This window comes from Stigmatopora argus, chromosome 7, assembly GCF_051989625.1.
Source record: "Stigmatopora argus isolate UIUO_Sarg chromosome 7, RoL_Sarg_1.0, whole genome shotgun sequence".
In the NCBI taxonomy this organism is placed as follows: domain Eukaryota; kingdom Metazoa; phylum Chordata; class Actinopteri; order Syngnathiformes; family Syngnathidae; genus Stigmatopora; species Stigmatopora argus.
Genome location: NC_135393.1, coordinates 4,245,817 through 4,273,788, shown reverse-complemented (window position 1 = coordinate 4,273,788; position 27,972 = coordinate 4,245,817). Strand labels below are relative to the sequence as shown.

General features: G+C 39.4%; 2 protein-coding genes across 3 annotated transcripts; one reads left to right on the top strand and one right to left on the bottom strand.

Moving 5' to 3' along the window:
• The first annotated feature begins 1,179 nt into the window (after positions 1 to 1,179).
• LOC144077876 (germ cell-specific gene 1-like protein) lies at positions 1,180 to 18,048 on the top strand. 2 transcript variants are annotated; one of them, XM_077605958.1, is made up of 7 exons: positions 1,180 to 1,230; positions 1,434 to 1,517; positions 9,692 to 9,904; positions 15,078 to 15,125; positions 15,807 to 15,959; positions 16,112 to 16,223; positions 16,747 to 18,048. In XM_077605958.1, the coding sequence occupies exons 2-7, from the start codon at positions 1,478 to 1,480 to the stop codon at positions 17,039 to 17,041; spliced, it is 861 nt and encodes a 286-aa protein (XP_077462084.1). In that variant the 5' UTR covers positions 1,180 to 1,230; positions 1,434 to 1,477; the 3' UTR covers positions 17,042 to 18,048. The 2 variants fall into 2 exon arrangements, with proteins under 2 accessions (XP_077462084.1, XP_077462083.1); XM_077605957.1 differs by lacking the exons at positions 1,180 to 1,230; positions 1,434 to 1,517 and having other exon boundaries at positions 9,381 to 9,904.
• tmc5 (transmembrane channel like 5) lies at positions 17,506 to 27,686 on the bottom strand. The gene is made up of 19 exons (XM_077605956.1): positions 27,657 to 27,686; positions 27,505 to 27,547; positions 27,327 to 27,434; positions 27,084 to 27,186; positions 25,614 to 25,683; positions 25,262 to 25,522; positions 24,994 to 25,136; positions 24,770 to 24,914; positions 23,549 to 23,701; positions 22,990 to 23,156; positions 21,798 to 21,873; positions 21,621 to 21,718; positions 21,435 to 21,530; positions 21,260 to 21,335; positions 20,792 to 20,925; positions 20,369 to 20,542; positions 19,967 to 20,045; positions 19,783 to 19,875; positions 17,506 to 19,716 (listed from the first exon to the last, which is right to left on the bottom strand). The coding sequence occupies exons 1-19, from the start codon at positions 27,663 to 27,665 to the stop codon at positions 19,156 to 19,158; spliced, it is 2,589 nt and encodes an 862-aa protein (XP_077462082.1). The 5' UTR covers positions 27,666 to 27,686; the 3' UTR covers positions 17,506 to 19,155.
• Positions 27,687 to 27,972: the final 286 nt, after the last annotated feature.

Below are 27,972 nucleotides of genomic sequence, written 5' to 3'. Positions count from 1 at the left end.
ACACCGCTTATCCTTAACAGGGTCATGGGGTGCTAGAGCTTATTCCAGCAGACGTTGAGTGAAAGCCACAATACACCTCAAACTGGTTGCCAGTAAGTCGTTGCCACACGAAGAGACACCAGTCGCACTTACAATCATACCACCACATTGATCCCATGCTGCCCGCACCGAAGTCATGCGGATGGACCGCTAGACCAGGGGTGTTCAAAAATTTTTCCTCCTAGATTTACTTTTCTGCTCCAAGATCTTTTCAAGGAGTTAACCTTCCACAAACTACCTTTTTTTACAGGTATTTTGGTTTCCTCCCATATTCCAAAAACATGCACAATAGGATGGTTGAGCACTACTAAATTGTTTTAAGTAAATGTGTGAGTGTGAATGGTTGACATATTGTGCCCTGTGATTGGCTGGCAACCAATTCAGGGAGTACGCTGCCTCCTCCCCACTTTTAGCTGCGATAGGCTCCAACACTCCAAGACTCTTGTGAGGATAAATGGAAAGTAAGATGAACGTAAACACAAAGCTGTCTGCGAGCACCAGGTAGTGAAAAGAGGAATTCCAGAAGTGATGGGGAACAACTGATAAATGAATATCATTTATTGACAAATTTTATATATCTTTTAAATATACCCTCGGGATTCACAGTACCTTTACTGTAATTGCAATACTTGTCATGCAACCAACAAATCACATCCTACAGCTGGTAGGTAGGTAGGTTATTTACCTTAACTTTATCCATCGAAAATTTGATGAACTTCCGCTGGTGTGAAATGTTTCATATGATTGATTTGACTGCAACATATTCAATTACAAGTCCGTAACTATCACTTATTTAGGTCTTTTGCCGAGTAAACGTAGCTTATGGAGAAGCACCACCAATTTCGTCATACGCAGTTTCTGGGTGTGATGACAAGTAGGCTTTTTTGTTGTTGATAATGACGACAGGGCCTATGTCCGATTATTATTATTAACATATGACACTGTTTCAATACAATGGAATGCATATTGGAAATGTCCTGTTAAACAATTGTGATGTTTCATTTGTTGCTACTGTACGTCCGCATGCACTTGCAATCATAAAACCACTTGTACACCATCTACTGTCACTGTAAGCTGATTTCTGAGCACCCAGACAGTATGATTTCGAGGATCAGTGAACCACAGATTATGAAGACTAATCCTCAGGGGCGATCTGTTTAGCGGAAAATTCTACTCTTAGCAGCTTTGAGGGTAAGTTGCCACTGAAATACAAATGAAGTCTGTGTCTATCGAAAGCTTAGGTCTAAAACGTTACCCTCTAGAGCCGCATATGCTGAAAAGGTATTCAAATCAAAACAAAATGATACAATAACCCTAACTCTTTAATCCGTTTTTACAGTTGGCTCTTGTGAAAAATACCAGCATCATTTCTGTCCATCTTTTTTCATGCCCAGAGCACTGGAGTACCATATGTAATTTATGGATTTTGTTCGTCAATATGATCCCCTCAAGGGACAATCAGTACATCCCTTGTTCTGGTTAGTATTTTTAATCTGTTTGTTCCTGCTAGGACTTTGATGCATGCAAAGACGGCAGCTGTGCTGACATTAAGTGTAACAAAAGAGCATTACAATTTCTTCCTGACCACTTTTTTTCTTCTTTCGGGATAATTCATGGTGCTCAGGCCCATGTGACCGACAGGCTTAGGCAAAGCTGCAAGGAAATGTCTGTCTTTTACCATGTGCTGTGAAATTTTAACGGCTCAGTTCTTGTAGGTCTGCCTGGTGAATTATGTAAGGATATTAGATGGTATTTTTCTCAGCATATGATTCATGATGACTGCTGCTGTAGTCAGGGAATGGAAATAAACCATATATTTGTATTTTACATGGAAACAACTTGCAATTTAATTGGAGTAAAATGTGCTTTAAAGGTCAGTAATTTAACAGCATGTTTTTTTTAATTGTACAAAGAGCCTTCCTTGAATAGCTGTCAGGGAAAAGCATCTCTGTATGCTCCTGTAAAATATGAAAGGTAATTACATAGTAAATAAATTTGCTGAGACCGTCTTTGTTGAATATGGACTGTCAAAGTTTACCCATTTTTTCCAAAATCTTGCTGGTTCCTGGGTTGTGCTCTTTTTGCATTCATAACTTCCTGAATCCTTCATGGCATAGATTCAACAAGGTACTGGAAACATTCCTCAGAGGGTTCGAGTCATCTTAAAATCAGGCAGTTGCAGCTGATTTGACAGCTGCACACCCATGATGCAAATAAACCGTTCCACCAGCTTTTAATGTCCCTGGGCAGATGTGATCTAGGGAGCAAGCATTTTGAACCTGTTTGTTTGAAAAATATTTTATACATGATCAAAGGTCTAAGAAAATGTGGTTTCATTCATTTAGTTGAGTAAAAAAAGGCCTGCACCTTTCAGTCATTCATTCATTCATTCATTTGTCATACTGTTTATCCTCAAAAGGGTCATGAGGGGTGCTGGAGCCTGTCACAGCTCATAATGGGCACCAGGTGGGGAACACCCTGATTTGGTGGCCAGCCAATCGCAGGGCACAAGGAGACGGACAACCATTCAAACTCAATTACACCTAGGGCCAATTTGGAGTGTTCAACCAGCCTACCCTGCATGTTTTTGGAATGTGGGAAGAAAGGGGAGTACCCGGAGAAAACCCATGCAAGCTCAGGAAGAACATGCAAACTCCACACAGGAGCGTCCGGACCGAACTGTGAGGCCGACACGCTAACCACCTGGCCACCGGGTCGCCAGGCCTGGACATCATCTCATTTTCTGAACCGCTTTATCCTCATTGGGGTCACGGGGGTGCTGGAGCCAATCCCAGCTGTCTCCAGGCCGATCGTAGGACACAAGGAGACAGACAACCATGCACACTCTAAACATACCTAGTGGCAAATTTAGAGTGTCCAATCAGCCTACCATGCCTGTTTTTACAATGTGGGAGGAAACCGGAGTACCCCGAGGAAACCCATGCAGGCCCAGGGAGAACATGCAAACTCCACACAGATGGACATGACCTGGATTTGAACCCAGGACCCCAGAGCTGTGAGGCTGACGCGCTAACCACTCGCACCACCGGGCTGCCCTGGCCTTAACCTAAACTTGCAAAATAATCATTTACTGTTAGCCCTCCCAATTAAAGTAGATTGGCATCAATGGGACCAAATGTGTAAAATGATGTTATAGTTTAGTTTCTATTATACAGTGGTACCTCGTCATACGACCGTTCGTCACACGGAATGCTCGTCTTACGGGGGAAATTTCGATCGAATAATTCGCCCGTGATGCGGTCAAAATTTCGTTATGCGACCAAGCCAGGTGGCCATGGCATTTTTTTTTGCATATCTTTCGTGTACGTATAACAATATTTACGAGCACCGGATGAGCTATTCAGACCAGGAAACGCACAACGCCCATGCGCGGGGAAAAGAGGGCTTTCTGGGTAATGAAGTATACTCGTGCTCGCAACAGCATCCCCGGGGATGCGAACACAGATGCTACAAGCTAAAAGGAGCCGCTAGCCAGCGCCCCTGTAAGCTCCCATGAGAAATCCGACTCGGATCGCTGCCGCCTGTGCGACGAGGAAACAGAGTCGTCTGAACACTTATGGCTCCGCTGTCCGGCCTTAATGACCGAACGCTACCATCGCGGCTTGGGCAACTCCCTGGATGAACTTATCCGTGTTCCAGTGGCAGCCCTAGCGCTGCTGAGGGTAATCCTCAGGCGCCTGAGGTGAAAAAGAAGAAGAAGAAGAAGAAGATGAGCAGCGGGGCGATCGCTGATAAGACTGCTTGCTGCTCGTTGGCAAGTGGTCGTGCGTTCTCCGATTGTGAGGACATTTGTGTGCATCATTTTCGGAATATTTTGAAGGGAATAGTACGACAGCAAACAGCCCATGGATAGCGAACGTGAGGGTGGAGTGTTTGTTCTGTTTACGAGTGCGTCATGTTGAAAACAAACCGAACCCCCCGCCCCTTTTGTGCGTCTCTCTCTCCCCTCGGCGAAATCCGCCCAATTTTAGTTAGATTAAACACTTTATTTCTATTAAACCACTCGTTATTTATTACTTTGTCAATATATGGCGAATTATAAGAAATAAAACATTTTTTTCAATCCAATATCCTGTTTTTGGTGTTTTTTTCAGAGAGTTGGAACGAATTAATTTGTTTCCCATTCATTTCAATGGGAAACGTTACCTCGAGTTACGAGAAACTTGTCATACGAGCTCAGTCCCGGAACGGATTAAGATCGTATGTCGAGGTACCACTGTACATATTTACATTGTGTTTGTGTATCATTCCTGGTCAGTTTACCACGTGTGCCCAGTAAAAATAAAGTCAATGTGACATTTATACAGTGGTGGACCGTCAGGGCCTGAAAGGCCTTCTCTGCTGGCCTAAAAAAATATCTGAATCACAGACTGATGTTAATTATGTTTTGTCCATGAATACTTATTAATAATTCCAATTTGTCTGTCAGCATCCTTTCATTGTTTTCCCCTGGTTGCGCTGCTTCCAGATGTGTGTTTTCATATTTAAGCATCTAACCAACCAATCACATTTCAGCTATTTGTTGCCAGGGTCAGAAATCTGCCTTAAGGCTCTGCTGCATAAAACAAGCGTCGATAAAACCATTGCTTTAACCAATCAGAATTCGATTTGGCGGCACCGAGGCCTTCTCGCAGGCGTAGGGATATGTCATTGCCTTCTCGCAGGCGTAAGGATACGTCATGCTTTCACCAACTATGATTGGCTAGTGATAGAGTGGACTAGCCAGAGCAACTAAACTGTATCTGGAGTGAGCTGCACAAGCAAATATATTGTTGTGTTGATTTAATAGCGGTTTTGTCAACCCGCAATGCTGAAGGAGGAGAAGAAATTGATTTGTTTGCACATTTACTGTCAAAGCCATTTTCAAGACTGACTTTTCAAGAAAAAAAAGCTGGACATCATTAAGAAAGGTCGGGAACGAACATTTTCAGCACTAAATAGAATAAAAATGTATGCCAGAAATACGACAGGACAGGCTCGACTTTCCGCATTAGCTTCGATGGCGATAGAAAAGAAGGAGGAAAGAAAGGAGGATGGATATTGTGTACAGGTAAAAAAGGATTTTTGGTGAGTAAACTTTGGCTATATTTCTAAATAATATTTCAATTGTATGAGGTTATTATTGATGCTTTTTTTAATGTGTCGCAGTTGGATTGATTCAGACAGCTGAAGGCGTTGGTAGGAAATTCACGGACGGCCGCTGCATTTATAGTAAATGCAATATCAGTAATTGTTCATTTCAGGAATTTGGGACACTTTGGTAAGCACACTGACCTGATTTGACCATTTTCAGAGTCATGCTGGGAGCATCTTAGTCTCTGGGGGTTGAATATGGGAAGATGATGGCACACTGCTGAGAGATGCCAAAGCTCTCTGGCCTCATTTACTGTGCTGATGTAAATACTCTTTGTGCATTGAGGCTTAAATCATTTGTAGTTTTAGGTTATTCTTGCAAGACACACACTCCTTTTGGCCAATATACAATACTACATGAGATGAGTCCTTGCTTACATTTTAGAAGAAGAAAAAACAGTAGTTTGTGACCTCAACATTATGCTCACTTGCGTTCTGCAGCATGACACCAATCCAAAGCAAACCAGCTAGTCAGGTCAATGGTTTGAAAGAAATAAAAACGAAAGGGCACAATCTTTCAAATAAATACACATGCATAAATTGTTGCTGAAGAAGATCAATTCTATAAGGGAAAATTTGCCAAAATTCCCTCCTCAGAGAGTGAAAGCCTCATTGCTAATTGTAGAAAACAATTAAATTGAGTTGTTGCTTCTGCTAAGCATGTCCCAACTTCATTCATTTTCTGAACCACTTATTCTCAGAAGGGTCTCAGAGGATGCTGGAGCATATCCCAGCTGACTTCGGGTATGAGTAGTGTTCAACCAGCCTACCATGCATGTTTTTCGAAAGTGGGAGGAAACCACAGTACCCAAAGAAAATTTACACAAGCCCAGGGAGAACATGCAAACAGGAGGTCTTACCTGGGATTGAAACCAGGACCCCAGAACTGTGAGGCCAACTCATTGGCCAGGCCGCCCATTTCCCAACTTTTTAGTTATAGAAGGAAGCTATTGTTTCATAATGGGCCAATTAGCATAGATTTTTTGAAATACATATATACATAATTTAAAAAATAAAAATTGATTTTTTTTATCAACATTTGTTTAATGAAGTTAAATATTAAAATGATTAAATTATGCATGAAGGGAAACTTATTATCTCATGTCTATCTGTCATTGGATGTGCTTTGGAAATAATGTTCATAAATTGCCTGCACTCAAAAGCATTGTATTCAGAAGCTCGCATTGTCAATTACAGTGATGTAATGTCATAATTGCAGGGCAATGGGGTATTAACATTTTTCTACTGATATTTACTCTGTCATTTTTGTATTCTATTGTTTTATGCAGATTTCTTCACAGCAATAAAAGGAAAAAAATACCAGCCTTTAGGGCATGGGTAGGGAACCTATGGCTCGGGAGCCACATGTGGCTCTTTCAATGGGTGCATCTGGCTCTTCGCTAACCCGTAAGCTAAAATATGGAAACCGTTGGTGACAGAGCTCAGATAGTACGACCAGTGCTGCTTTAATCTTCATTTTTTTTGCATTAGCTAGAATGCATACTCATTGGTTAGCAACTGCGTAAGAATGTTGTCAAAACTATTCCGTTTTTTTTTTCCACTTTAAAACTGGTGAAATGACTAAAATAAAAGACACCCATTTACATGCATTTTGACATTTAAATTCGGAGTATGGCTCTCAAGGAATAATGTTAGAAAATATGAATTGTTTATGGCTCTCTTTGTCAAAAAGGTTCCCGACCCCTGCTTTAGGGTGACAATGGAGTTTAGTTAGACTAAAAAATCAGTGTAAATTATTGGATTGTTACTTTTTTCTTAAATTGTTTAATTCAAACAATTCAGCAAATCTCAGATAAAAGGCAAGTGGAAAATGGAAACAGTTGAGCGCTGAAAGTTTGGGAGGTTATTGATCGATCATGAACAATCGAGGCACTGCAATTTCTTAACGTGATGCCGCATTGTAATCAGGGAAATTAACAATCTATAGTGCCCTCATCATCTTCCCTTGATGCACAACATACCAGCATTCCTTCTACAGTAATGCACATGTTATTTCACCCTAGTTATGTTTTTCTTCAGTCTATCTTTTGAAATCCATACGTATTATGATTGAATAGTTCAAATATTTTTTAAGTATCTTGCTTTCGATACAAACTAATTGACTGACTGAAGCAAAAACTACAAATGAACACCTTGAAAAAAGAGGAACCGTGAAAACGTTTTTGGACGTTTTTCTCAATATCCTCGTCGGTGACTACATTTTGCAGTTTTTTTGTGATTTTTACAAAAAAAGAGCCAAAGGACAGATAATACAGTAAGCATACTTTGTTAATGTAATCTAAATCTAATCAAATATAAGGCAATGTACAGTTACTTCTTAATTGTCATCAAACATTTTACTAGTAGTAGCTTAAAAACGAGTGAAAAACAGTACTGTTGTATTGGATGGGCAAAAGAGTACGCAATCGTATTGCATTCCCCTAAAAATTAAAATAAATAAAATGCATTTTTCAAATGAATTTATTTTTGGGGTTGTTTTTTTAATTCAATTGTTCCCAACTGCAACGGAGTTTTCAAAATTAATTAAATCAAAACTTCTATAGAACCACTGTAGAGAGCATCCTGGCGTACGGCATCACAGTGTGGTACGCTGGAAGCACGGCGGCAGACAAAAAGGCCATGCAGAAAGTGATTAACACTGCCCAGAGGATTGTCGGCTGCTCTCTGCCCTCACTGGAAGACATTGCCAGCCCTCGTTACCTCAGCAGAGCCAAGAACATCATAGGGGACCCTTACCACCCTGGTCACAATCTGTTCCAGCTGCTGCCCTCTGGCAGACGCTATAGGTCCCACAAAGCACGGACAACTAGGCTTAAGGACAGTTTTTTCCCCACATCCATCAGAAATCTAAACTTGCGGTAACATAACACACATTCCCTTCTGCGGTAATATGAAAAGATGTTTGGGTGGTGATCTGCCTCCTACTAGCTGACTGAAGTATGGTAAGTGAAAGACAGTGAGAGGTAAGCGAGAGGTAAGCGACCTGCATCCACAACAGCAGAATGCCAAATTACAAGTCCGTAACTTACACTTATTTAGGTCTTTTGCCGAGTAAACGTAGCTTATGGAGAAGCACCATCAATTTCGTCACGCGCTGTTTCTGCGTGTGATGACAAGTAGGCTTTTTGTGTTGTGATAATGACAACAGGGCCTATGTCCGATTATTATTATTATTATTATTAAAATGAATTAATTTGAAAAACTGTGGGTTTTCTCCAGGCACTATGGTTTCCTCCCACATTCCAAATACATACATGCTCGGCTGATTGGACACTCTAAATTGCCCCTATGTATGAGTGTGAGCGTGAATAGTTGTCCGTCTCCTCGTGCCCTGCGATTGGCTGGCCACCGATTCAGGGTCGGCTCCAGCACCCCCACAACCCTAGTGAGGATATAGCGGGTCAGAAAATGAATGAATGAAAAAAATGTCAGGGCTTTTTAAAAAATATTTTTAATGAATGCAATACCCTTCTGTAAGTAAGAAACCAAATAAATATATAAAATATTTGTGCTGAACAAAACCAAGGTTTTTACTCCATATTTGGCCTTGTAATAAATAGGTATTCCAAAGATATCTAATCTTGACACTTAGCCATTCACACAATAACATAGAAAATGGATATGGCTCAGTTTGACCTATGTTGTGCATTCAAGAGGCAGTGATATGAAAATGCAGTATCATTCAAAAAGTATGACAGAAAAAAATTATTCAGAATCTATAATGATTACAAGCAGGTTCATTGAGGAATACCTAGAACAGTGAATGCTGAAATTAATTTATTGCAGACATTAAAAAAAAACTTTTATCCATGTTGTTCATCAGAAGGTTAACCTTCTAAATCTTGTGTCCACTTACATGTGAAGAACACATTTTGCATCATTTACGCTGTACTTGTGTATCAAATGTTATCATACGTGACCCATGTGTGATGTGGACACATTTGATTCAGTTAAATGTGGACTTTGTGTGTTCCTCCAACTTGGGACGATATTTTTTTATTTGTTTTTTGTTTTTTTCTGGTCATTGGGATGCTTTGAGACGTCATACTAGTGAGGAGAGGGGAGGGGGGGGTTAGACGGGGGCAGGCATCCTGATGACGCAGACGCAAGTGATGTTGAGGGCGGGCGCATGATAAGAAAATCCCGCACTTGATACCAGCAGCGATCAAATCCTTTATCAACGTGACTTCCAATATGAGTCTCTCTTTTGGAAAGAGTGTCAAACAGTGGACAATTTACGCTGCAAAAGTTGGAGGACCCAGTCTTTCTAACACTTGAATGGATATTTGGAACATGGAAATGAAAAGTGTGAAACGCTTGCAGACTATTTGATGCATTCTGGATATAGCATCTCTTAAATTTAATTATACCCATGAACTGTCCGCCAACTCATCCCAGACAATGAAGACAAAATGCAGATGTAGGACACTTCTGTCGGTGAGCTTGAACTTCTTTGCCTTGCTCTTTTCCATCACAGCTTTCATCACCACCTACTGGTGCGTGGGGACGCAGAGGGTACCCAAACCTAAGTGTAGCAAACTGCGGACCCACCAGTGCATCGACTACGGCGTCAACGAGACCGACCCGAATAAGGTGGTTTACAGCTGGGAAACTGGAGACGACCGCTTTCTCTTCCGGCAGTTCCACACTGGAATTTGGTTCTCGTGTGAGGAGAACATCCACGATGAAAGTAAGATCACCGATCTGGGTCTGTGTTTGGGGGCAATGCAAAGTTAACGAGCAAAGTTGCTGTTGCACGCTCCCCCAATTACGCACAAACACCTATCTCAGTATCAGTCGTGAAAAAAAGTGCTGACTTGGTCTTTAAATAGGAGTACATATACTATATATTTACGTACTATTTAATCCTGTATACTGGACGAAAATAAATAATCTGTAACGTATTTTTTTTAATATTCATTACAAGTGCTGATAACTTCTTAACACACACTGACAAAAGCAAATGTACATTATTATCTGAATGAGAGAAAGCAAGAAAGTAGAATACAGACGCTCCCCTACTTACGAACGAGTTAGGTTCCGAGTGATTGTTCATAAGTTGAATTTGTTCGTAAGTTGATTCAGTGCTATATTTTGTATTATAATTTATATTTAAGGCCTATATAAGTATATTGAAGGTTTATATAAGTGCATTTGTATGTTTAAGGCTTGTATAAGTGACCTGCATTGGTTTGTACTGAAAAAAACATTCAACGAACGATCGTCGAACGATTCAAGTTGTATGCCCGTGCAACGGTCACCATTTTCTCAGCCGCATCAAGCTTCTTTATTATTGCCACTTTCATTTCAAATGAAATGGCTTGCCTCTTCCTTGCACTACCACCCTCACTAGAAGCCTTTCGCTTTTCACCAACCATATTGAATAATGGATGCACGAGATATTTAATGATAAAAATGTTCTTTGCGCACTGGAGATACGTTGACGCACTTACGCACTGCAACGAAATGGGCAGAGGAAGGTGGATGCTAGGTGAGCTCTCACAGCGCCAGGCGTCGGTATTAGCGGCGGAAAGAAGCACTACAAGAAGTAGCTGAAAGAAGCCAGGCTCACTGAACAAAGAAAGTTGTAAAAACATTAAAGTAAAAAGTATAAAGTACAAAGTAAAGGAAAGAGGAATGTATTAAGAAATATCAAAATGTAATTTAAAAAAAGATAGAAGGGCTGTAAAACACGAAAAACATAAGAATATACAGAGCTACTGTCACTGGCTTCCGCGTGACGGCACCATCTTGGGAAAAAAAAAAACCTATGCGCAGACATGTTCGTATGTACCGTTGTTCGTAACTCGAATGTTCGTAACTAGGGGAGCATCTGTATTCATTCATTCTGAACCGCTTTATCCTCACAAAGGTCACGGGGGGTGCTGGAGCCTCTACCAGCTGACTTTCTGGCACAAAGGCGGGGGACACACTGAATCGGTACCCAGCCGATCGCAGGCTACGAGTAGACAGACACCATTCAGGCTCAGACTCATACCTAGGCACGATTTAGAGTGTCCAACCAGCCTACCATGCATGCCTTTGTAATGTGGGAGGAAACCGAAGTACCCGGAGGAAACCCACGCGGCCCAGAAGAGAACATGCAAACTCCACACAGGTGGACCGACCTGGATTTGTACCCAGGACCCCTGAACTGTGAGGCTGATGCACTAACTACATATCCACCAGGCCATCACAAGTACAATATTTGTCTTCAAATGTATATAATTAAAAATGTCATCTTAAAAAAAATTCTCAACCAATGCACAGATATATAAACATCTAATTAAAGCACAGTTGTCAAATACTTTTACTGCATTACTTCCCTCACTGCTTAATAAACTCTTGTAGTATTCATTATATGGACACAACATTAGGTACAATGTGGATTTGTTAAATGCAACTTTTTAAAAATTCTGATCAAAATGGCCACTTTTGATTATCACTTACAGAAAATAAGTATGTTTTTGTTCATATTCTTGATCCTTAACTTTATTTAAACCAAGGTAACGTATTTTGACTATTGAAAAAAAATACCTCTCAAAAAGTATACATGCTGAAATGTTAATCATTTAAACTTTCATTCATCCATTCATTTTCGGTACTGCTTATCCTCAGAGAGGTCACAGGAAGTGCTGGAGCCTAATCCAGGCAACTATGGGCACCAGGCGGGGGACAGCCTGAATTGGTGGGCAGCCAATCACAGCATAAAACTTTAGCTTGCAAATTTACTTACACAATGGGAAATTTGGGTAGGTTTATTTGAAAACAAAACTGATTTACCTGCAGCATTCTTAGTACCTGTTATATGAGTTCGAGATTGATTAATTCAAAACACAACCCAAAAAATGAATTAATTTGAAAAACTGTCAGGGCGGCTGGCCCGGCGGCTTGAGTGGTTAGCTCGTCGGCCTCACAGTGGAGGTCCTGGGTTCAAATCCAGGTTGGTCCACCTATGTGGAGTTTGCATGTTCTCCCCGGGCCTGTGTGTGTTTTCTCCAGGTACTGTGGTTTCCTCCCACATTCCAGAAACATGCATGGTAGGCTGATTGGACACTCTAAATTGCCACTAGGTCTGAGTGTGAGGGTGAATGGTTGTTTGTCTCCTTGTGCTCTGTGATAGGCTGGCCACCATTTCAGGGTATCCCCCGCCTATGGTCTGAAGTCAGCTAAGATTGGCTCCAGTACCCCTGCAACCCTAGTGAGGATAAAGTGGTTCAGAAAATGAGATTATATATATATATATATATATATATATATATATATATATATATATATATATATATATATGCATGTGTGTGTAATTATGCAAGATTGTAGCCGAGGGCTAATTTCATCTTTAGTCCCTTGTGCAGGTTGAAGGTAAATGATGACAAATACTCTCACTAACACACACACACAGACACACGTAGGACAGTTTTAGACAACGTTCTGCTCGCAATATTGTTTGTCTAACATCCAGGCTTTAAGATGAAGGACAGTGATGGGAGTTCGCGTATGGTAATTGGTATTGAAGGTGCTTTGGCTGAATGCACTCTTTTTGAAGGGAACTACAGTCACCTCTAGACCCAGCCCTTGTTGATGTGTTGGATTTTTTTTGTACAAATTCTTGCAGTGTAGGAGGAGCTTTGTGATGAAAGATTTTGTAAACTAAGGTGGCATCTGAATAGATTGTTTCCAATGAAGCTAAAATTGGACAAATTGAATTTAATTCGATTCAGAATGTTTTTTATCTGTCGTTTAAGGACAAGTTGAGAGTCAAGAGTGATTCCTTGGTATTTAAATTCTTGGAATGCATTGATTGTTTTACCTTGGACAAAAACGTTGGGGTGACTGTTATTTGTCGCTCTTTTCGAGAAGTACTACATACAGACCGTCTTAGATATGTTTAAATGTAGTTGGGATTTTTCAAGCCAGTTGTTCACGCTGGTCATTGCATCTGTGAGTTCCTCTGCAGCATGTTTTTTGTCTTTCACGTGGACATATAGAATGGCATCATCGGCAAACATTTGGCAGGTGACAATCGAAGGACAACAGTTTAGCAGATTATTTATGCAAAGACTGAAGAGCAGTGGACCTTGCACTGACCCCTGCGTTACCCCAAGACTGTTATTCCATGACGTAGAGTTTGTATTTTGTATCCTGACGCATGAAGAGCAACAGTTGAATAAAGTTCTATTGGTAATGGGACAGGATTTATTAATTGTTGCAGTCATAATGTCAGTGAAATATATTAACAAAAATACAATTTCAATTATACATTTTACAGGGTACAAGCATATGTCCTCCCCGCTTGTGATTTCTTCCGGGTACTCCGGTTTCCTTCCACATCCCCAATACACGCAGGTAGGCTGGTTGAACACTCTAAATTGCCCCAAGGTATGAGTCTTAGCGTGAATGGTTGTCTGTCTCTTTGCGCCCTGCGATTGGCTGGCCATCGATTCAGGGTGTCCCCCGATAGGTGTCTGTCGTTAGCTGGGATAAGCTCCAGCACCCACCGCGACCCTTATGAAGATAAGCACTTCAGAAAATGAATTATCAGGCTAAAGAACTGGCAAGTCCTCACTTAAGTAGGTGTTGTTGTTTTTTTTCATTCTTGTAGTCAGTAACTTTGAAATCCTACGCCTCTATTATTTGTTATCTGCTTGTCTTGAAAGCTGGTACCTCTATAGCATGGGCCTGTGTCTTTTGATCCTTGGAGTCCCATTTTTGTTTTAGTTGTTTTCGATTTTGCAGGCAAATAAGCAGGATGATATCATGGAATGCTGTCACGGGTCCTGTTGTTAGCATTAGAGATGGAGACTACTGAGAGCAACTCATTTGGGTGTTTATGTTTTAACCTCTTTATGCAGCTCTGTTTTTTTGAGAGAAACATCATAGTACTCAAATCAGAACTGAACATTATTTCATTTATAATGTCAGAATTTATGTGATTGTATTCAAACTCATTACATCCCTGCAAGTTTACTTATTGAAGTGTAAGTGAGCGTGAGTCTGAAGAACTTTTTTTTATTTCTATTGCCTTAATCCCTAAACTTTTAGTGATCTTTGGACCAAATGAACAATTTGGGGATTTAAAGAAACAACAACAAAAGTTACACTCTTAGTCCATCACAGAAATTAAATCGTTTTCCAAATGACGGTGTTTATATGAGGAGGATGCTATTTTGTTTGAATTGAAAACAACAAAAATGAAATAAGGTATGATTCCTTTTCTCTTTTAACTCAGTAAAAGACTGAAAACAGTAGTTGTATTTAGACTTTAGTTTTAAAAACACAGGAATTGAAATTACCCATGAGGGCATTACTAGGACAGGTCTTTCTTATCAAGTGGCTGTACGATGAAGGGATAGCTGAGACAGCTTGAGTTAATCAGGATTATGTAACAGCAGCCTTGATGAGTTTTTCCTCAAAACAGATGTTACCAGCCTCTATCCACCTGATTAAAGTACAAGAACTCCACTAACATATTCTACTTAAAATATGGGGCATTGCTCTCAAATTGACAGTGTCTTATTTATTTACATACGGCACAATCCAAAGTTTAACCATGTCATTGAAAATAAAAGGTCGCTTTTGTTTTTCCAAAACATTTTCTCACTGATATATTTTTCTTAGAGGTGATTGAATTACAAACAAAGAAGAGTCAATTTTGGTTTTGCTAACTGAAAGACATTCTGGTCAAAGTACTGGTAAATGACTCGCTTTATAATATATGTAATTTTTGGAATAAATTATTTTGTCAGTGTTCTCATAAAAAGACTAGTTTATTCATTTATGTTTTAAATTGTTTATTGTATTATTAAGCAATAACTAAAACAATAACTAAAGTTACAGTGTTACATTATCATGGTCCTTTCTAGGTGAGCGATGCCGCAGCTTCATTGATTTGGCCCCTCCATCAGAGAAAGGTGAGTATTCGTCAATGGGATCAACATAATAAAAATGTTTAATAAATTTCTGATGAATGCAAAATCCCTTTTGAAAATCTGGGAGAAAAAAAATGAAGACCTGAAATTAGCTTTCGTCCTCTAGGCCTTTAACTATGTCTAGATTTAAATTGCTTAAGTGATTACAATTAAAGGAAAAGAGAATAAATCAGACCACAGTCATACCTCTACATACGACTGCCTCTAGGTTGGTTACCAATTTTTTTATATGCAAATTAGTGGCTTGAGATACGAAAAAGATCCAAGTTACGAAATCACCCCAAAAGTAAATGCATTTCCTTATCCGTTGTTTTTTTTTTTTTAATTGTCGTGGATGCATTGATTCTCACTTTAGAACATTGCTACCCTCTACTGGGCTCTAATTTCATCGCTCTCATTCTATCTCATATAAAGCATTCAATTCAATTCAATTGGCCATCTCACAACAACCACTATCCCTGTTTCAAGATTCTCTCTTACATACCTGTCCACCTCGGCTAAATGCTCCCCTTATTAATGACTGCAATTCCCCTTATTAAGCAATTAAAAACCGTACAAAAAAAACTGAGCATTATCTCAATTTACATGACTGTTTTTGAATATCAATTTTGACATCGCTTTCATTGTATGTACACTATTTAATAATTCCATCCCATTTGTCAGGAATGTTGTGGCTGTCACTGGTATCAGAGATGCTATACATAGTTCTGCTGGTGGTGGGCTTCAGCCTCATGTGTTTGGAGCTCGTCTATTCCAGTAACGTCATTGACGGACTCAAGCTCAATGCATTCGCTGCTGTCTTCACTGTCCTCTCAGGTTGTTATATGTATGATGCTGGCTCAAATGATTAAAAAATGACACATTTCTCACTGAAATGAGACATTTTAATATAGCTGAAACTATCATATAAATTACTTGTTAACATTAGAATATGTTGTTTGTCTCGAACCCTTTTTATTTGTTTGCAGGTCTTTTGGGCATGGTGGCTCATGTCATGTACACACAGGTCTTCCAGGTTACTGTCAGCCTAGGCCCCCCTGACTGGAGGCCATACAACTGGGACTACGGCTGGTCTTTTTGGTAATTTTTTTAGTATTGGGTGGCATTACTTCATCCTCTTTTCAAGATGTATTCTTCAAATTCCATGACACCACTTCAAATAGTGTCTCAGCTAAACTCTCACCTCTTCCCAGCATCGCTGTCACTAATGAAAAAAACCCCAAAGCTCTCATGTTATGCAGGATTAGGCTTTGGGACCAAAGCCCTGATAGAGACGCAATTGGAATTGCATAAGGGGATGATATTTCACGCCTTTACAATATATGTTATGTGTGAAAAAATAATCTGCCAGTCCATGATTTTGACCCTTTAGGGACAGTCACTAACCCGAGATGATGGTTTGATTTTCTGAATTCACACATTTCCCCCTTTACTTGAGGAGAGCTCGGGACTCAAAAGGATTGGCACTAATCTAGGCAAACATACAATGACAATATGGGAGGCGAGTATTCTAATGCAATTTGGATTGAGCACTTGCCACTTTTTCCCTACAGGTTAATTTGAAAGTGAGTTGCAGGTAACTAAATCTCTCGTTTTGTGTCAGCATGGCCTGGGCATCGTTTACCTGCTGCATGGGTGCATCGGTCACCACACTCAATTCCTACACAAAGACTGTCATCGAGTTCAGGCACCAACGTAAGACGTTTGAGCAGAGCATTCGGGAGGAACATGCAAGAGAAGCTTTTGAATATTTTCGAGAGCCATCTGTGCACTCCATCTCTAAGTCTGTGGAGGTGTATTCCAGTCAGACCCCAAAGAGTGGAAGAAAAACACCCATTCCTGTGGACTCCTTAGATCTGAGTGACCTTCGGGACTCGCTAGGAGAAGAACAGTGCTGAAATTGAGAAGACATCTTCATTTGAAGCTGCTTGATGGCTGGACAATGCCTAGTGATGTTCACTTTTTTGTTTGGAACACCAAGAAACAATTCAAGCCGGACATTTAATCACTGCCTTAATTGAATTGAGTCCCTGGAAGAGGAAGTTGTTGAACTTTCCACACCAGCAGAAAAAAAAGAAATATTGACAGAGGATGATGTTGTAAATTATAAATGTCAAAGAAAGTGTTGTTTAGTATTTCCCATAATTCCTGTGAAAGTTGCCGATGTTTCCAGCCTTACTGTTAAAAGGAAAGATGAAAATGAAAGGGAAAAAAATAAAATATATACCGTATTGGCCAGAATATAGGCCAACCCTGAATATAAGATGACTCCCTTTTTCAAGAGTACAGTTTTGAAAAAAACCTTTTTGAACACCAAATTCAATTTGTATACTCAATATATAATGACAGTACACCTGAAACAATTGATTATAGAAATATATTCAAGAGAAAAAGCATGTTTTTGCCTCACTCAAATCATGCAATCTATCACATCTTAATATCTGAACATATGTAAACTAAAGTGCAATCACATTTGTAAATGAATGGCTTGTGGTTTTTGAAATGTAAATTAACCAATTCTCTCTGATAAAACAACAAAATTGCTTTAACTGCACCAACTTGAGTTCTGCACCTAGGAGTACCTAATCTAGACTTTCTTATCTTGTACTTGCACTAAAACTCCTTAGGCTGCTCACTGCTTTTGTAATTTTTTTTACCTGACTACTTAATTATGTGACCACTCATTTATTATTTGTTGACTACTTTTTTTTATTGATTATTTATGTGTGCACTTCATGGTGCAGCTTTAAATCTAACTATAGTTGTATAATGACAATAAAGGCATTCTATTGAATTCAATTCAATTAAGAATCAAAGTGTTCAGCATTCGCTTTAAAGGTATCTGGCGCTATCCAGCGTTGTGAATGGATATAATGTCTAGACCTCGAATAAAAGCTGACCGACACCTTTTCATTCTTATTTCAATGCAAAAAACATCATCTTATATTTGGGGCAATATGGTTCTCAAGTCAACTATGGAGAAGATATGTCTGCCCCTCCTCCAGACCAACAGGGGGCAGAAAAGAAAACCCAATCAAAGTCACCTCACCTCATTTCCTACCTGAGATCATAGGTCATGAGCCAGGATATAAATTCAGTAGTCCAGCCTTGAAAAAAGACAGGCAAGAACATGACAATGGTATATTACTGTCTCTTACAATAAAGAGATAAACAATACTTTTCAATTTAGATCTAAAGCCACAAATTCCTGCAGCTAATATTGTGCCTCCAGACATAAAACTGTTCTGCAAATTATCTTTATTGTCAGTGTGGTATTTTGCTATGGGACATGATGTGGATCGGGGTGTTTAAAATAGAAAATCTCATACCTTGGACAACTACACCACTTCATTATATAGGACAAAAAGCTTGTTGAGTCATCATACACAAGATTTACACTACATACTTTATAATATTTCTGTTAAATGTATGTATTCCGCTTCAGACAATCAATTAAAAGTTGATGAAAATACATTTGTTTTCAAAATTTGTTTTAGCTGGAAATATAAAGTTTAAACACATCTGTCATTGTTATTTTCATTAGAAATCCATTGGAACAGAAAATATTCCAAATTTAAAGGAGCTGACTGTATGTTAACTATCAGACATATTGGACATATTAGCTGAAACATGTCAAAGTGCTTTTGTTTTAATATTGATGAGAATTAATGTGTATGCTCTGTGATTAAGATTCATCAATAGTCATGTTTCTGGAATACTCCAAAAAAACATGCAGGTTTAGATAAGAGCATGCAAACCCCACCTAGAAATCATTTAGGTCTGAAATGTCTTTTCCTGTGTCTGTATTCTCACCCTCTTGCTACTGTGACAGTGAAATTTCCGAACACGGGATGGATAAAGTTATCTAATCTAATCACAATAATAGTGAAGAAGACAAACTAACCACTATTTAACCGTGCATTCTTATAAATTAAAACCAAAAAACAGTAGATACCATATAAATGTGCAAATTTGTCCTACTTGCCTTTCAGTTTAACCTTATACATTCAGTTTAGTAGCCATCATCATACTCATTCTGGGCTTGTTGTCGTGCTAACATAGCTTGTATTAGAGCGCTGGAATGAGTAGATGCATGCTGAGGGCCCCAGTTAAGACCGGTATCTCTTTCTGCTCTCTGCCTTGCCTGGATCACCTGTATCATAGCATTTGATAATGAAGATGGCAAGCCATCTCTTTCTTGCAATGCATAATTGTCTGTTTTTCTTGGTTGCATCGCCTGAACCGCAGCCATGGAATTTTCATGAAAGTTTTCTGAAAATTCTGGTGTATTGCAATGATAATCGCTTTCATTTTCTCCGTCATCATGCCTGGGGCCCATCCCTAGTGTGAAAGACGACTGGCATGTTGGGTACATTTCTTTCACTTGCTCCGAATCTCTGTGATGGGTCATCTTGGTTATCCCATCAGAAGTGAAAATATCTGAAGAAAGTTGAGTACCACTGCAGAAGTGTTTTTCCTCACCAAGTTGTTGGTGAATAATCAAAGACTGAACACTTCTGTTTTGACGGGAATGGGCGCCTGTTGAAATGCCATCCAGGCGCCTTTTGTTGTGCTGAAAAGGGAAAACACATTTTTTAACGTGAAGTGATATATGCATCTAATCATTTAGAAAATTAACCTTTTTTTTATTCTTGGGTTTGTGCATCTTCTTAGCATAGGCATTCTGGAGGTTCTTCAGTTTTTCCAGCAAAAAAGACTTGTCTTTCCCTTCCTGTTAGGAAAAGCAAATGTAAACAAAGAAACTTTTAGCCAAAAGCATGCATAAATAAAACACCCCACATGGAAATTGGAGTCACACTCACATTTACAATTTGCTGTCTGAGGCGACCAATAAGCTGCTTGCGGCCCTGAGAGACTTGCCAGAAGATATATATTATGATTCTGACAAGAAAAGCATAAAAGTCAAATAAAATAGAAAAAAATGGTAATCAATTCACATTTTGTACCACTAGTCATTGAACTATTCTAATTTTCTATATCAACATTCTACTCGAAAGAATTTGAAATTGAACTGGTAATCTGAAATTGAACCGATTTTGTATGTTTTCAAATATCTATACTAAATAAATTTATCAAAATGAGTTGCTGCTATTTTGTCATTAATAGATTTGGATGTTGTCTTTTCTGATTAAAGCTTTTGAAAAAGACACTACAACAATATAGTGAGTAACATACACACATTATTACAATTGTTCTGCACTTACAAGATTAGGAGTGTGGCAAGGTAGTAAACAATTTCACTTTTGATAACATTTTCATATATCCAGATGGCCACTTGAGAAGCAGGGATGTCTTCCATATTGTCAATCCAGATTCCAACAATACTAAAGGTGTTGTTTAGGCCCCGAAAAGGGCCACACTGCTGAGAGGGTGTAAGCCTAAAGTAAAATGTCACAAACCAAATTAGAGGACCTGATATTACAAATATATATATATATATATATATATATATATATATATATATATATATATATATATATATATATATATATATATATATATATATATATATATATATATATATATATATATATATATGAATGACCATTTAATCTCTACTTTAAGTGGAGAGAATTTTAGGATTGAACGTAATTCAAGAATTTTCAAAGCATATAAGTGGACCATACCGCCAGGCAGTGTATGCAAATGTTGATAGGGCTCCCACAAAAAATGGGAAGAAGAGGAGGGCAATGAAGATAGCTTGCATCTGAGCAGCTCTGCCTGTACGCCTCGGGGGCTGGCAGTTGTGACTAAGGCTGACCTGGGAACAAAAACATGATGTATCTTACATATCCTAATGAAGGAAAAACTAATTTATTTTTTATCCTGTATTGGAATACATGACGGACACTAAATATTCAGACCAATGAATAGCATAGTTTCAAAGGTCATTCACAATGCTAATAAAATATTTAGCAAGTCAGCTAGGCTCCATTTACTTACATGTCCTATGTTCCTATCTTTTGTGCCATTACTTGACATTATAACAAATGATTTTTTGTTCATAAAGCCCTGCCAGCTCTACATATGCAATATGATGAGACAGAGTTGACAGTAACATAAAAAGAAGCTCTGCATATATTGTATTTATTTACCTTTTTAAGGAAAAATAAGACAAACAACTTTACTATCTGAATGGCAGGCAAAAGTGGTGAGAAGTAGACCCCAATCCTAAAGAGGAAAGAACAACACATAATTCATAATTTTAATATAGCTAATAAATGAATAGACTTTATTTTTTTTATTATTAATGAAAGTAAATTGTTTTACCAGACTAGAGTCTGTGCATAGATGAGTTCAAGGACATTTCTGGCAACATCAAACTCTGGAACCCCAAGACGTGGGAGGAATTTTGTTCCAATTATACTACACCAGATCGCACAGTAAAACAGTCAAAAATGCTGATCAAAAAGGATTCAGTGATGAATGAATATATTTCTCAAAAACATAACTCACTTGCTGAGAAACTCTCCAAAGAAGGATCCCAACATAAGAAAGAAGAAGTCAAAAATGACAAAACGGTACAATGCCTGTCCAACCATGGACTCCCAACACTGTAAGAAAACATCTAGTGAATATAGAGGGAAACAATGTGCAATCACTTGGAATAATGCTCTATTTTTTTTCACATACCGAAAACTTCTGAGCCACCACATACATCCAGTAGTAGCATAAAACACCAAGAATAAACATCTTGAGTAAAACATTCCTATAAGTAGGAGAAAAAGTATTTGAGCCATCCAGTTGTGTTCAAAATAATATGATCCATCATAGTATGACATTTAAAAAAATCTTACTCATAATCAGATGTAATTAAAAGATGTGAAATCAACAATTAAATTTGTCTATATTACACTTGCAATACGTCCTTATTTGATCTATTTATGAAAGAGATTAAAATAAAACAAACTCAGACTTGCTACAGCACTAGGCAGTGGGGGTTGACATTTTTGATGGCAAAATTATAAAGTAAATGACGTTGACCACCAGATCTGCTATTGGTACTATAATATTCAAATTTGATTCTGAGTGGCTTCAGCCCAACCATAAACATCATCAGGATGAGTTCTAGAAAACAGATGGATATACAGAGACACCTCGCTACTTCGCGCTTCGGTTATCGCTGCTTCACTGCATCGCGGATTTCTTTCTGGGGACATTTTTTTTATTTAATTATTTTTTTCATTCATTCATTCATTCATTCATTCATCTTCCATACCGCCCATCCTCGAAAGGATTGCAGGGGTTGCCCAGGCTGTCTTCGGGTGAAAGGCAGACTACACCCTAGCCTAGACGGGTCGCCAGTAAGTGGTAGGGCACACAGAGAGACAAACGACCATCCGCACTCCCAATCATACCACCGCCTGCGGGAATCGAGCCCACGTCTGCCTGCAACGAAGTCAGGCGAGTGAACATCTACACCACGAGGCGGCCTATTTTTTTAATTTGTAATTTTTTTATTTTTTTATTATTATTTTTGTTTTTTTGTTCATAAAACTGTGAAAATCCACGCTAAAACTCACAAGCGGAAGCAACTCCCCTGTCTTCCGCTTGCTACTTGAACTCAGCACTGAAGAAATTATATATATATTTTTTAAGTTAATAAAAATGTGAAAATCCACGCTGAAACTCGTAACCAGAAGGTACTCTTGCTACTACGACTCAGCACTGAAGAATAAAAAATAAATAAAAGTTTTTTTTTTTTTAAATAGGGGTGACCCTACTTCGCGGATTTGCACTTTTTGCGGGGGGTCCGATCCCCCATTAACCGCGATAATCGAGGCATTACTGTACTATGTTGATGAGAAACACCCTGCTATCAAACCTGAGCAACAGAGCGTAGATCTGGCTCCTTTGACTGGAATATTGATCAAACTTATTGAAGAGAGAATAGAAGAGTGGTACCACCAGGTTTATGAGGGAGACCACAAAGGGAACCAGGAGAGTCTTTGCCTCCTGAAGTAGTGACCAGTTTGAAGCATCTGTTGTGTTCTGCAAAAATTGAGTGCAATTTAAATAATAAGTTTCAACCTACTATATTGTTTATTTAAAAAAATACTTTCCCATCATACGGTTCTTATCTCTTTTAGTTCCCTATGCCTCACTGTGTAAATGTAACGTCACCATGTGACTATTCTGAATATCGTACGTCATTTCCGAGAATCAATGTGCAGACTTCTGATTGTTAAAGTGGCAGACAAACACCCGCAGTGCTGCAGAATGTAGTTGTTGTTTATTTTTTTATCATTATTCCTATGATGTTATTGACACTTAAGTCAAAATAGAATTATTTTTAAATGGTAGTAAACATCGGCCCCATTCATTAAGCTCTCTACACATAGTGTTATTCTTGTGTGGGTTAAACTATCATTTGACTTGAGTACCTGCTGTTCGTACTGGCAGAGAAAATAGATGCTGGCGGCACAGCCAACAGCCAGACTGGTGGAGAGTAGCCATGATCCCAGATGGATCCCAAGGCGCTTGATTTTTTCAGTGGCAGTTAGCATATCTTTTTGGGCCTTCTCTGACATTGCCTCCTACATAGATATGAGAGTTTAAGATTTTAAATACACATTCAAACTCCAATTATGTCCTATGTTCCTTACAAATAAGACTACTGCAAGATATTTAGGGATTTCCTCCTCAACAGTCCATAATATCATCAAAAGCTTCAGGGAATTTGTACAAAAATCTGTGCATGAGAGCACATATTACTGCTTAACATTATTACAGTCTCTACAGTCTCCAAATGCAGTAGTTTTGTATAAACTGACCATGCATGTAGAGTGGCCGGGCCGGCAGCTGACTGGTTAGCACGTCGGCCTCACAGTGGGGGATCTGGTTTCAAATCCAAGTCGGGCCACCTGTGTGGAGTTTGCATGTTCTCCTTCGGCCTGCGTGGGTTTTCTCCAGGTACTCCGGTTTCCTCCCACATTCCAAAGACATGCACGGTAGGCTGATTGGACACTCTAAATTGCCCATAGGTATGAGTGTGAGCATGATTGGTTGTTTGTCTCCTTGTTCCCTGTGATTGGCTGGCCAGAAATTCAGGGCGTCCCCTGTCTATGGCCCGAAGTCAGCTGGGATAGGCTCCAGCACCCCCCGCGACCCTAGCGAGGATAAAGCGCTTCAGAAAATGAGATGAGATGTAGAGTAGGAGGGACCCGGAGTAGCCAGAAAAAAAACTCAAGGATAACATGTAAACAGATTTCAGTGAGGCTGAACATTTGAGTCCATCGAAAATGCTAACGAGTCATCAAAGTTGTCTCGTATCTCAAGGCAAAAATGTGCTCGGAATATTCCTCATATCTCAAATTGCTCGTATGTTCGTACACACGTATGTCAAGGTATTACTGTAGAGACATTCCTATAAATGTATTAGAGGGCACACATGTAACACAGTTATTCATAGTGTAACATTATGGGAAATTTGAAATATATTGTCCATGTGTCTAGCAGCGTATTGGCCATGATTTCAGCAGGAGATGTGGTCTTTCAAAAATCTAGGTAATCCTTGGGTGCAATATCCCGATGACTGAAGGTTCCATTTTAATGTGTTACGTTGTATGGAAATTTTAAAAAATCCACAGTAAGACAATATTCACCTTAAGTTGTACTCTGAGGTTGTTCTTGCGCCGTCTAACTGCTCTCTCATTGGTGATGCTAAAATCCCAGCTGCACAAAAGCTTCCATGCACTGTTTGAAACTTGATCCACAAGCATGTAGTTTGTACTGAAAGAGTTTGCCATGCTGCAGGGGATAAGATAAACATTTTATAGAGACTAAGTGCCAACAATACTCAAATGTCTCCAATTAAAACTAGACAAACCTTGTGATCAATGCAATGCCGCACAACACCATATAAATGGCAATCGTAAAAAAGTAGGCTAGCTGCATATTGTATTCCACCAGAACTACAAGGGTTTCATTACTGTAACCACCGTAGTACAGAACAGTGTTGTTGAAGTAACCCTGTTGAAGTTGAAACACAGTCACTATTGTTTCCTGATAAGAAATGCTCATTTTTAATTCAACTTGAATAACTCTTTTGGCATGCTGACTTAAAGCTCGTTTACTGAATAAGAGGTTATACTCACAGCTCCAGTTAATAACTCCAGTCCGCTGAAATTGATATTTGAAGGTAGTTTGGGGGAAATATCATAAATCAGGAGTGGGATGGTGATGAAGCCAAAGTTAACCAAGAAGGAGAATATATTGAACATGAGCAACCACTTGAGAATTAGAAAATAGGTGAGCACACTGGTGCCGAATTTGCCACCTATCCCTTTCATGATGCCTTGCCAAAAGGCCAAGCTCTGTCGAGTTGACGCGATCATGTAGCCACACCTGCGAAGAAACTACAAGAACACACATTGCACATACTGAGTGTGTTTCAATATGATAGGTTCTGTAGCCCTAGTATATACAATATACTGTGCATAAACCCACCAGGGTAATTCTCGCCGAACAGTCTGCAAAACACGTAAAGCGCTGAGACTCAAATGCCAGTACTTTACTCCTGTGAAAAGATTATTTATTATTACTGTCATCGTTATTATTTCATTTTGAAATATGTATTTAATTCTTTAATCAGAAAGCGATAATACTTTGTACTTCCTCCTACCTAGTTTCAGAATGGACCTTGAAACCATGATCATGATCTACAAATAGAGACTTAAGTGAGTTCACTAGTCTAGTCTAATGACTAATCATATGAAATGTAGGAGGCGGCCCGGTGGCACGAGTGGTTAGTGCGTTAGCGTTACAGCTCTGGGGTCCGGGGTTCAAATCCAGGTCATGTCCATCTGTGTGGAGTTGGTATGTTCTCCCCGGGCCTGCGTGGGTTTCCTCCAGGTACTCCGGTTTCTTCCCACATTCCAAAAACATGCATGGTAGGCTGATTGGACACTCTAAAATTGCCCCTACGTATGGGTGTGAGTGTGCATGGTTGTCCGTCTCCTTGTGCCCTGCGATCGGCTGGCCACCGATTCAGGATATCCCTGCTGGGATAGGCTACAGCACCCCCCGCAACCCCAATGAGGATAAAGCGGTTCAGAAAATGAGATGAGATGAAATGTAGGATCTGTATCAGCACAATACCCTTTTTAATATACAAGTATTGCTTAGATTTTCTGTAGTTATTATTGCAGCCACCTGATGGTGTAGACTGCAGGGGTGTCAAACCGGTTCTCAAAGGGCTGCAGTGGGTGCAGGTTTTCATTCCAACTCAACAAGAGGATACCTTTTGCAAGTGTAATCAGTTAATTAAAGTCAGGTGCTACTTATTTTAGAAGACACCTGATTGGTTAAAATGTCGGCGCTGGATCGGTTGGAACAAAGACCAGGACCCACTGCGGCCCTCTGCGGAATCGGTTTGACACATGTGGTGTAGAGGATCACTCGCCTGACTTTGGTGCGGGGAGGCGCAGGCTCGATTCCTGCTAGTGGTGTTATAATTGTGAGTCACTCTGTGTGCCCTATGCCTGACTGGTGACCAGTCTAGGGGGTAGTCTGCCTTTCGCCTGAAGTCGGCTGGGATAGGCTCCAGCAACCCTTACAAGGATGCACGGTATGGAAGATGAATAAATGAATGAAGGAACAAACATACGAACAAATGACGATTGCAAACCACAATGATTAATACGTATAGTGTTATTTTAGTACCACAGTATTAGTCACGGTTGAGCATTATGTTATAGTATAAATCTCAACATCAGACCCACAAAACAGAAAAATGCTTCAAGTATCCATTTAACTGCAAAAAAAAAGAAGAAAAACGTAAAATGGTCGTTAATGTGAAAATGGCCACCAAATATAAAGTTTCATAGCACCTGCTTGGGATTTTTTGCAAGGAATTGACTACATTGATTCAAAAGGAACCATAATGAATTGTGCATGGCGAACATGGGCGTTATTCACCTTATATGTTTTTTCTCTTCAAAACTCATCGGAAGGTCCCTTATAGCCTTGATTCGGTCTCCTGTTGACATTGCAACAAGTTCCTTGACAAGATTCTGTTCCTCTGTTAATCAAAGAGGACAAGAAAAGGATTGTTTTTGTTTACATTGATGTCACCATTTTATAATATTACTCGTTTCACATCAATGATACATTGACTTAGCTGTTTTCTTCTTTCATCAAGTAAATTTACCTGAGCCTTACCATTTTCCATTTCATTCTTGATGGCCTCATCTGTGAAGGCTAGAGGATCATCGCTGTGAAAGATATTCATCCTCAATCCAGCTCCTCTCCATCTCATTGTCATTGTGCCTGAAAAGTGGGAGATGCCATCAGAAAAAAAATCACATTGTATAGAATTTTATGTTAGAATAATAATTACCTGATTTTACACTAGGACGTCGGATAGGCGGCAGTTGATTATACTGAGTGCAAGTATCCACATGCAATGAATCTGTATTACAAAGGGTGAGCCGGCGAATGATGAGCTATCATTCATTATACCGTGATGTTTTTGATGCTCGCCCCACTCACTGAACTCATCCTGCACTACAGAGCTTTCTGGCCATCTTGACTGGAGTTCCATTGGAATCCTTTCTCTTCTCCTCCTGGCCTGCTCCTGCCAACCCCCCAAGGGTACTCTCAGTACAGCACCATGATGATTGCTCTGATCAATCTCAGAGTCATACATCTCTTCCCTATCCTTCCACCACTCCTGTTGTTCCAGTACATATGGATTCGTGTGCTTAGGTTTTCTGGATGACCTAAAACAGATGTAGAATAAACAATAAAATGTCTCCTGTATGAAAGAATTTTACAATCCTAAAAGTTCAACGTTCAAAAGTAAATT

Bases quoted from the DNA above. Each gene is read 5' to 3' on its own strand.
- LOC144077876 (XM_077605957.1), top strand. From the start codon at position 9,616: ATGAAGACAAAATGCAGATGTAGGACACTTCTGTCGGTGAGCTTGAAC. The intron at 9,905-15,077 runs GTAAGATCACCG...GGTCCTTTCTAG, and splicing joins GGAGAACATCCACGATGAAA to GTGAGCGATGCCGCAGCTTC. The intron at 15,960-16,111 runs GTTGTTATATGT...ATTTGTTTGCAG, and splicing joins TGTCTTCACTGTCCTCTCAG to GTCTTTTGGGCATGGTGGCT.
- tmc5 (XM_077605956.1), bottom strand. The intron at 21,874-22,989 runs GTTTGATAGCAG...TCCTACTTATAG, and splicing joins ATCTACGCTCTGTTGCTCAG to GAATGTTTTACTCAAGATGT. The intron at 19,876-19,966 runs GTGAGTGTGACT...TTTTCCTAACAG, and splicing joins TCAGACAGCAAATTGTAAAT to GAAGGGAAAGACAAGTCTTT.